This window comes from Triticum urartu, chromosome 2 (genome assembly GCF_003073215.2).
Source record: "Triticum urartu cultivar G1812 chromosome 2, Tu2.1, whole genome shotgun sequence".
In the NCBI taxonomy this organism is placed as follows: domain Eukaryota; kingdom Viridiplantae; phylum Streptophyta; class Magnoliopsida; order Poales; family Poaceae; genus Triticum; species Triticum urartu.
Window position 1 is genome coordinate 194307332 of NC_053023.1, and position 10810 is coordinate 194318141.

Genomic DNA, 10810 nt, shown 5'->3' on the forward strand with positions numbered 1-10810 from the left:
AGTTAGATCCCTAATGGGCTGAGTGTATCACCCTCCTCCTAACCATCTAACCAAGAAAATCTACCACATGACATATGTGGTAAGCAATCCAAACAATTAAAAAAACAAGAAAATCTAACCGATGTTTGGTTCCCATATTTAAAAAAAAAAAGTGGTGTATTGTATTATTTGGGCAACATAGAGTCGGTACATTCATTGTCGACCAGACGCAACATTCTGGCCAAAAATGAGTCGATCAAAACACAACTACTCACACCACTCCTACCATAACTAGCAAGAGCATGTTCTCGCAAAAAAACTAGCAAGAACATGGACAACCCTATTGTCATTTCTTGACATCGCAAAGAAAATGGGTTATTAAGCCATAAAGGCCTCAGTGGCGCGGCGAAGCGCGCCCCACATTTCTAGTTTGGGACTTTGGGTTATGGTTCAAACATAGCTCATGTGGTCTCTATGTCTAATGGCATCAAGTCTAGGTGTAGAGAGAATTCTTGATGGATAATCTATGTGTTTTAGAGTTGAGTTTGTATGTCTTGGTTTGCATCTTACTAAAGCTTGTACAGTCCACTTTTTTTATATGAAACTATTTTGATCTTTCTGATTGGTCATATAAAATAATCGCATTTTAACGAGGACTGCCCAGGTTAATTTCCAAGGGTAACATCTTCAAGTTCATATTCGAGATCTCTACTTACAACTATAGCAAAAGCGACGTCCTTGTTTGGAGTTCCCAAGCTTTTCAACATGATGTCACACCGAGGTATAATGCATGTGACATAGCCTCTCAGAGCATCTCCAACAGATCTAAATTTAATCCAAGAACTAAAAATTGAAAATTTAAATATATGTTTCTTACAAAAACAACTCCAACAACATATCCTATGTGCATGGGGACTAAAAAATTTGGGTGGATTCCCAACTTTCATTACAAAGGATCCATATTTTGGTCCAAACAACCACTCTACCAAAATGACCAGAAGTAACATTGGAACAGCAACCGCGCCCGAACCCTCCTCCTCTCCTCCTCCCAAAAAGCTGCTCCTTGTAAAAAAAATAGCACTAGAAAAATCTGTTCGGCAGGCAGCTCCACTCCCGATTCACTAGGACGGATAGAAACGAGCGAGTCAGGTGTGCCCACTCGAACAGTTTTCAGTTGGCGGTGGCACTTCTTTTGTAAATCTTACCAACTCCATGATTTCCCGATTTGAGATCCTGCAAATTGCCGCTACATAGAAGTGCACAGCAGCCTGCCCCGCTCCGGATTTGCAACTATGGGGAGTTCGAGCGTTCGGCACCACTCCGCCGGCTATGGGAGCAGAGTTGAGGAGTGTAGAGAGTCCGAACACGCTTAGTCTCGATGCAGTGGCAAGGATGTTTAATATGACGGTAGTAGTGTTTAATTTATGTATGTTTATATTTGCAACTGATCATAGTGCTTAGTTGTGCAATGAACTATGTGTGATCTCCATGTTTCATTGCTTTTTAAAAAGATGGGTACCCAGTTTTAGGCATGTTGTACAGAACATGCCTACACGCACGGCACTATTTGGACGATTTACGATGACTCGATGAGTCAGCTGAGCCTTTCATCAGGTCTGAGTCCTTTGGAAGGACTCGTCGTAAGAGAGGAGAAATCTGTCTACCCAAATCTTCCTGTCTCCTCTAGCCAAAATTCAGGCCTGCTATTGAAGATGCTGTTAGGATAATTTGTTGATGTATAAGAAATGTAAGTGAGAGTCAGAGTAAGAAGTGGCAAATCCTCTATGCTGAAAATTGGAGTAGGTCTCGTTCTTGCATTGCATGATCACGAAATCACTTCTCATGAAGGATAACAACAGGGAAATCAGAAGAAAGCCCGAAGACAAGCTGCGAATCAGTCCCCATAAAAAATGTATACATTTACATAAATCGTGTTTACTTTCTTTCCTCGGACAGCACTATTCAGAGGAGAGAAATACTGCCCATGGACATTTTATTACATCGAGCAAGCCATAGCTGAGATTATTTATTATACATCAGTCCATTAATTAAATCAAATAACAGCAAGATATACTGGACAAGAAATTTCAGAGGTCTTACATTCTCAATCGCTGTTTCGCCATTCTGAAAAAATGGCATGGGGTTCGGTGGATCTAACACTTCATATAAATACAAAACTTCTTGGTCTTACACCTGCAGGAAGCTAGCATACTTGGCGCCGAGGAAGAGCCTCTGCACACAGAGCAGGGAGTTCTTCCTAACTTCGGCATTGTCGTGGTTCATGAGTTTCATGACTCGGTCCTTCGCCTTGAGGTCTGCCACCACTAAGCGGCCAGAAGGGTGGTACTGAAGGAACTGTGAGAGGTCATAGCAGGCAACCGCAAGAGCAGTGGTGTCGGTTGATGTGTCAATGACTGTCATAAGGACACGTAGGATCTGCAACATTGAAGGTGTCACTCCACAAAAAGGTACAGAAAAATAACATTTCACTTTGAATAATATATTAGGCAAATCTTGATCGCCTGATCGGCACCAACTCAAACATCGAAAATAGTCATATTGGATGTCATTAACAAAACTGTGTATGCAATATGCATGCCCAACAAAAAGTTTTTTGACCCTGGAACCGTTGAACAATCGTTCTACGGTATTTTGCCTAACATAAATTTAATAGGATACTAGAACAAGATGGGTGCAACCAGGTGTGAAGACACGACCTAGAGTGTTTCACGCACTAGTATCTTAACATGCTGCACTGGAACTGATAAAAGCAGTCCAAGAGACTCAGGCCGCGGCATTAAGGTGGATTATGATATGTTCCAGGTTTTTCAGCGGGCCTCCTTTTTCATTTGGCTAACCAACTGTTTGCTGCTTTTGAGACTATTTTCCACAACAGATAAATTCAGCACTGCACAGTTGAGCAACTGCAAAATTAGCCTCAGTGTAGGAGAACCGGACCAAATTTAAAATAGGCCACTTTGGATTATACGAACATTTTCCGGGCACAAAAAAGGATTATACAAGCAAACAGCTCCTGAAATGCAATCAGGGGGGAGGGGGGGGGGCAGTTTTGCATGTGGTTCCACGAGATATTCTTCTTTATATTTTCATTCAAAAAAGGACATGACATACCTGGAAATCATTTTCCTCAAAGTTGGTGATATTTTCTCGCCAGAAATTTGGGTCTTTGTGCATTGGAGACCAATCAAGATGGCCAAGAAGCACTTGCTGTTTGTACTTATCAAATGAGCTCAACCTCTTAAGGTTCTCTTTGAGACCCACTTCCAGTTGATTCAGTGCATCTAACAAATCCTGGTTGCACAGGTAGGATAATGTCAGTTCAAAGAGGTAATAACACAGACTCAACTGAATACACAACTAAAGAATTCCACAGCATTTTTGCAGATACAACAAAACTCTGATCCTACAATCATGGTACATCGCACCATATAATACTATACGTCCGTTTGAGCGACAACTAATATGGGACGGAGGGAGTACTAGGGTATGCCTGTATAGTACAGGCAGAGAGAATATTCAGTAGAAACCATGTTTGAAAGTTTTCAAAAATTCTCAAAACAATATAGTATGTTAAGGGTGATGTTCTATTAGCATGTGAAATTCCAAGTTCAGACACAAATTCGTTACAAGGTATGAAAAAAACAAATCCAGCAATGAATCACTGGTTGGCGCTATTCATTGCTGAATTATTATTTTCATGCGCCGTAAATGGATGTGTTTGAACTTGGAATTTTACGTGTCTACAGAAAACCATCTCTTTGACATACTATATATTTTTCAGACTTCTTCGAAACTTCAAAACATAGGTTCCACGTGGTTTTCACCGGTTCCCACCTTAACTTGGTTTCCACCGGATATTCATGTGTATGCTTGTCAATGTGAGCTAAAGGGCAAATGAATACATCAAATTAACATAGTTGTCATGAGGAGTTTGGACAAGAACACAGAAATTTTAACTGAAAAAAATAAATAAACTAAATATAGTGCTCTTCTTCTAGAATGACAGTGTTTATTTCAAGTAAACAGTAATAAATACAAGTCTGTTCCTGAAAACATGAAGGAAACCAAAAGGAGATCATTTTACTTCACTGGACTTCTAGAAGGGAATCTATCTCAGATCATTCATTCTTACGAACTTATATACCAGCAACAGAAAAAAAAATGCTTTAAACAAGGTTTCAGCCTTTCAATCTTCTAGTAAATGCTTGAAAATGTAAAGGTTTTTAATATCCTCACCTCATCACTCCATGCTTGAGCTTTCAAATTCTGTACTATATGCGGCAACCCAAGATCAATCATTTGGGCAGCAAATGCACCCTTTGCCAACAAATTGCGGAAGGACATCACAACAACTCTGACAACCTTAAAAAACAGAAAATAAAATAACATTATGTTAGTATTTCTGATATGAAAGAAATTTTATAGCATATTAGAACATGAAAAGTTCAAGGCTCACCTTCTCTTTAGTAGAGCCTTTGACAACATCTAAAAGTCTTGGCATAACCCTTGTAGTGGACAAATAATCAACGGCTGCATCATAGAAGGATAAAAGCCAGATACAAAGGCAAGTTTCATAGAGGAGCTGCATAAGATGCAACAAGGGGCGAAGAGTAGATTAGCAAATTAGTTCACAATTTAGAGAAGATGAAAAAGTTATAACTACATAAAACTGAGCTGCTTAGAGTAAATTGATAAATGATCATCTCATCCTAATGATGATTGCCCCGTTAATTAAATTAGTCAATTGATGTTAAAATGTGGAACAGTGACATGCATGCATCCAATAAATCTAAAGGGAACCGCATAAGCAATTTGAGTACAGAAAGTTGAAATTATGTTCTTTAAATAGAACAATTTGCATATTTTAACCTTCTATATAATTAAGGGACTCGGCAATACCTGAATTGACTGTTGTGTTGAGGCTGGAGATATTAAAGGAATGAGCAGTTTTACACCATCTGCCTGAACAAATAAGGTTCGAACATATGTCTCCTTCAGCAAAGTGGCAAGACAATGGGTAGCAGTAGGAATAGAACAGTTTGGATGGGTGGGGCTCCTGAGCTGCAAAGAACACCATTCTCAAAGTTTAGAGCTCCTGAACACTAGCTTCATAGCACAATTAGATACAAAGCAATAATAAACTAAAAGGCCATTTCACAAGTTTTGACCTGAGAACAGAGCCAATCAACCAAGCCCTTTAACACATCATGAATTGATGTAAGCTTGCTCTTTGAATTTGAAGCCTCTCCATTTGGAACCATGCCGTTCTGAAGCTTAGGTCTCGCACTACAATCATAGTGAAGTTAGATTGTCCAGAACAAGGAGAACCACAATACAATCATTTGAAATTAAAGAGAATGTACCTTATTAAGTGAGTTAATATCTTACAGCTCTTCTCCTGTACGAACCAGTTACCTTTCAAGAGCAACCTGGAAAACAGTATTTTTTGTGAGCTAAATATGACAGCCAGAGAATGGACTAATAAAAAGGAAAAAAACTGGCAACAAAAGGTAGTATGTGCTCAGCTCATCCCAGTTGAGATGGTGCAAGGTAGAGTGGCTGGCCCATGGGCTGGCTCATTATCAAAGTTTAGTTGAAGGGATTGGATGGTGGGATACTGAATAATAAGAAATTAAGAGCTATGAAGTCTCGAAGGGGAAAACAGTTTGGTTTAAAGACCAATTATTAAGTCACACCATTTTGGATGGCATCCATGAAATATCCAAGAAAATATATTTGCAGCCTCCCAGTATATACATCAAATGTTGATAATGACAGTGAGAACTAAAGACCCCTTTGGTTTACAGAATACCCTTATCAACCTGAGTGGAAAGCAACCTAGTAGAGTGGATTATAACCATCCTAAGACCAATTCATTCCAAAACTGGTTGACATTGGTAGGATGTGGAAGGAAAAATCGGGTTTTATAACACTATTCCACTCGCAGACCATGAGAGGTAAAAGGTGTTCTGTCCCCATGGGTTGGCCATCCACCAAATGGCTTTTGAACAGGAATTCATGCACAATCAACCTATTGCAGCCTATGTTGATCTATTTGCGCAGTGAATGAGATGTGCGGATTTTAAGATGACAAAAAGGCACACGGACTAAAAAAGTATCAAATCAATTAATACTTGCCTTAGGAAAGGATCGTAAATGTCTTCATCAGAGAGAGAGTTGTCGTAGAACAGTGCTGCTCGTTTAGGATTCGCTGAAAATAAAGGCAATGGTTTAACACTATGTCTATAATACTAACACAAAAGGTTTATTCTAGTAGATGAGTCGTTGAGGACCTGCAAGCATCTCATCAATGAGGGCAAGCACATATTCCACAGTCTCTTCCTTGGAGATGCTTCGCAAAATATTCAAAAAAACACGAACATACGATGGCCCATCCTATAAAACATAGAAATTTCCCGAAAAACTTTATTAGAAAATTAATTAAAAAATCAAATTATATGGATTTAGTCAAATAGAAGTGAAAAGTTGGCAAGGATCAGTGCAAACTGCAAAGACAAATAGGATGTATTTGTAGACAGTTATGGCTCGGGATTCTCTTGAAGGAGAAAAAAATACAAGTCTGTTTAAAAGTGAACCTACCGCACTTAGCAGACTAAATCCTACAATGAGGAAATTTTCCTATATAGGTTGTCTAATTCATAGAATTTTAAACCATAGAAATTTTTCCATATGATATGATTCATTTGTACCAGGTTTCATAAGAAAATTTGCATCCATTCCAACCTCTTGGAAAGAATCCAATTGTTTTTCCTATACACAATCAAATAACTATCAAATCCTGTAGTACTCAAGATGGCATGACATTCCAATCCTACATTTTTCCTATTCTGGCATTTTAGAAATACTGCGACTCAAAGGGGCCCTAAGATGGCAAACAAAATACAGTTATGCAATTGTGTTTTCCTAAGCTATTTACCCACAGGAAAAAATAATTTAAGATGATAATGCTACTACTAACCTCATCAAGCAACGGACCTCTCTGACTTTCTGGTTTGTGATCATAACGCCTTAAAAGCTGAAGGCATGTCGAAGTGATCAGCTTAGTTGACATATATGTCTCCCATGGAATGTCCCGCTTGAGAACCTTGAAATACAAACAAGAATCAGATAAATAACGCAGCTTAAAAATCTCCCCTTGATGTTGTCAAGTTCAGACAGAAGCAAATCATGCATGCATTCTATTTGCGCACTGCCCTCCTATTTCTAGATACCTACACTTACAGAGGGTGACATCATCATGCATTCAGGTACCATCCTCACATACACTTAACAGACGTGATCCAACTGAAAGAGCACTAACGCTTGCAAATAGTTCATGAAAAACCAATCCTAGTTAACAAGGAGCAGCGGCAGGTATTATGGGTCTGCCCGTAAATTGCCCCTCATACAATCAGTTGTTCATGCTTTTGACAGAACAATAAATGGTTATACCTTAAATTATCACACAGAAACAGGGCATGTCTAACTAACAAGAAACCCACGGAGATAACTGAATTCTGGACAGTACCAGGTCAATTGACTGCATCCTAGAGTAGCACAATGAAATGACCACACAAATGCCAACCAAAGTTGCAACACAAAATCTTGCATGCAGATGAAAATCTGCACTACTTTGGAGTCCCAATACGACAGAATCTACCTTTTAACTACTTCGGAGTAGCAAACGACATAGTCTAGTTTTATTCAAATTCTCCAACCGCTTGCTCCACTCAATTCCAAAAATGAAGAAGGCCCATGAAACATCTGCTCACTTCCAAACAACATTACAAAAGCATCTATTCTCGCTCGAATTCGGCAGCCCTTTGCACTGTTGAATCACAAACAAATAAAAAAATAGTCCTATTTCCTTGAGACGTCGCACCCAGGTAATGTGCGCCACCAGCACATCTTAAAATCTCGACAGCCCAAAGCTAGCAGCGCAAGTTTCAATGCACACTCGGGACCGGCAAAACTAAATCAGGGGAGGCATATCCCAATGCATCAACTGACCTGCTCGGTGGTGAGCTCGGCGCGATCCATCCCGGCTGGTCAAGCTCCACCCACCTGAGAGCGCCCACGCCTGCAGAATCAGAATCATCCGAGTCACGGATCAGATCGGAATCGCCCCCGCGGCACAGGATCCGATCGAAGCGACGGAACCACCGCAGCTACGAAGACACCAGGCCCCGCGCGGATCAACCGGCGAGGGCAGGCGATTCGGGCGGACGGGCAAAATAACCTAGCGCGGGATCGCGGATTTCTGGCTCACCTGGCGCCGATGGGCGAGCGGAGGAGGGATCAGGACGGGGAGGAGGTAGGTTGGGGACGATGGGGGGGAAGAGATCTGAGAGAGACACGAGGGAGGGAGAGAAGATTAGGGAGGGAGACGAGTGGCCGAGTCCTTAACGAGGTGGGACCCACGTTGCATACTTGGCCACGTGGAGGAGGTGTCGTGGTCGGCTTCACATGCATCCCTTGGCGCGCATCTTCAAGCGCTCAACGGTGGTATAGTTAACTTTGGCAAAATATCAGCTGCTCCGAAGGCTTAGAGCATCAGACGATGTAAATGCAAAAATAAATAACTTTTGCATCTTCAAGGTCAAAACCCCCTCTCCAATAGATGATGTAGATGTAAAAAAATTACATCTTCGAGCTATAACACCTCGGAGTGCAAATTTGCATCTTCATTTGGAGATGTAAAAACGATGGTCGCGCGCCAACCGCCTAACTGCCTTCATTTTGCTTTCGCGCGACCGCCGACATGGTCGACGCCGATGACCCCGCCGCGCAGCTAGTCCGACGCACCTCGCGGCAGTTGCCGTCGGCGCAAGCACAGTCCCCAATTTGGCCTCCGCCTCCATGTCGTCGCCCTGGATTTACCCCACCTCAATCGGTCGCCGTTTGCGCCAGAGCTACCTGCGAAGAAGCAACGGGCTGCCAAGCAACGCGATGGAGGTGTGAAGCGATAGATGGCGCGGGGGCGCAACCCGGCGGCGAACCAACTTCGGCCGCCCAAAATTTCGAAGCCAAACGCGGCTGCGGCGGGCAATTGGCTGTCGCCGGCAGCCGTGGCTTCCTCCTTCGGACAAAGAGGCCCTCCTTCACGTTCGTCGCCACCCCTATGTCGTTCCTCCTCCTCTCTCCGCCTCAAATCGTCGTTGCTTCGCAACCCTGATTTGCGACGCCGCCGCACCGAGTCGCCACCACCGCCGCCCCTTCGACGCTTCTTCGTCGCCGCACCGAATCACGTTGCGCCGCTACTGTTCCCACTGCCACCACCCCGATTCAGCCGTCGCCCACTAGTTTTTACATCTCCATTTTGCCTCATCTATTGGATTTGCACTTTTACATCTCCATTTTGCATCATCTATTGGAGCTGGCCCTTTTTTGGAGATGCAAAAAGTAGTTTTTGGAGATGTAAATTTTTACATTTCCAAAATTGCATCTTTTATTGGATATGCTAGTAGAGCATCTCTAGCAGACCCCTTAAAACGTGCCGACCCGCCAAATAACCGCTCGTTTACGGTTTTGGGCAAAAAAAGTGACCTGATCAGAAACTGTATCGGCCCGCGACCTGTAAAAAATTGTGGGGCACGGCAAATCTTCGCCCTCAACCTTTAGATACACGGGGTAGGAGGCCGACCGGAGCTTGACCCCTATCGGCGGTGAGATTTGGCGGGAGGGACATTTCCGCGCGGCAGTTCTCGCTTCCCCTTCCCTCCGCCGCCAGTGACCTCCCCCTGCCCACTCCGGAGCACCTTCCCTGGCTTCGTATCGCCGCCATGGAAGCCTCCCAGTCGTCGCCCATCATCGTGGGTGTCATCCACACGCCAACCCGTCCGGCAGATCTCGTCCTCGGCCACGTGGCGCCCGGCGTCGTTCAAGGCTGATGATGACATCAATACCATTGTTACACCCACAGCCCCTACTGCTATACATACTGGACCAATTATTAGAGCTCGCGCACGCCAATTAAATTATCAGGTACTTTCGTTTCTTGGTAATGATTCTAATGTTCATGAGAATATGATGATGCCTAAATTGGATACATTTTTTTTGCTTACAAATGAAGGGCCTGGCATGAATAAGAGGGATAAACACTGGAGCAAGACCAAGCATGGAGATGATGGCATGCGCAAGGAGATCAAGAACGGAGTTACAAGTGATGATTTCAGGACTTTGAAGCCACCATAAGGAGTGCATGAAGACTTGGACGAAATATACAAGATGACACTTCATAAATTTCGTCTAGAGGCTATTCTAGGTGCTACGTCACCTTATTTTTGGGCCAGGCCCATGTATTTTTGAAATACTTAAGTATAGGTTGTTTTTAGAGTCTGTATGTGTGGGGAAACAAGAGTTAGGGTTGGTTTCGGACCCCTCCTCCAAGGGCCATGAAATCCCCCCTCTTCCTCCATATATACAGCCCTTAGGGCGTCGTTTAGACTTTGGGTTTTGTTTAGATTAAAGTTCGCCATAGTTGCAACTTCGCGTACTTCATTTGTGTTCAACGACCAGACAAAGGCGTCACAGAACCCCACCTTCATTAATAAAGCTTTCCTCTTATATTTGAAATATCCAGATTGCAATCTTAGTTTCTTGCTTGTTCTTTGTTTGCCTGCAGGAAACAGTCCTTCGTGGTCAGGTTGATCGTGCTCCGGCGTGGTCAATAACCTCTCAGAGTTGGTTTAGCGATTGCTAAGGCGCGACGTCCTCACACGTTTGTAGTCGGATCGTCAAAGTCGACTTCCTCCAAAATGATACCCACCATCTCATCAAAAGATGGGACACCTTTGCCTCTATCAAAGGC

At 42.8% G+C, this 10810-nt stretch overlaps 1 protein-coding gene across 1 annotated transcript; it reads right to left on the bottom strand.

Annotated features, from left to right (window-relative positions):
• Window positions 1-1864: 1864 nt before the first annotated feature.
• On the bottom strand, window positions 1865-8428 carry LOC125536718 (probable V-type proton ATPase subunit H). Its single transcript, XM_048699957.1, has 12 exons — window positions 8270-8428; window positions 8011-8080; window positions 6980-7105; window positions 6294-6396; window positions 6139-6211; window positions 5364-5429; window positions 5169-5286; window positions 4900-5061; window positions 4457-4582; window positions 4237-4362; window positions 3112-3291; window positions 1865-2415 (listed from the first exon to the last, which is right to left on the bottom strand). Exons 2-12 carry the CDS (start codon window positions 8038-8040, stop codon window positions 2167-2169), a joined length of 1359 nt encoding a protein of 452 aa, XP_048555914.1. The 5' UTR covers window positions 8041-8080; window positions 8270-8428; the 3' UTR covers window positions 1865-2166.
• Window positions 8429-10810: the final 2382 nt, after the last annotated feature.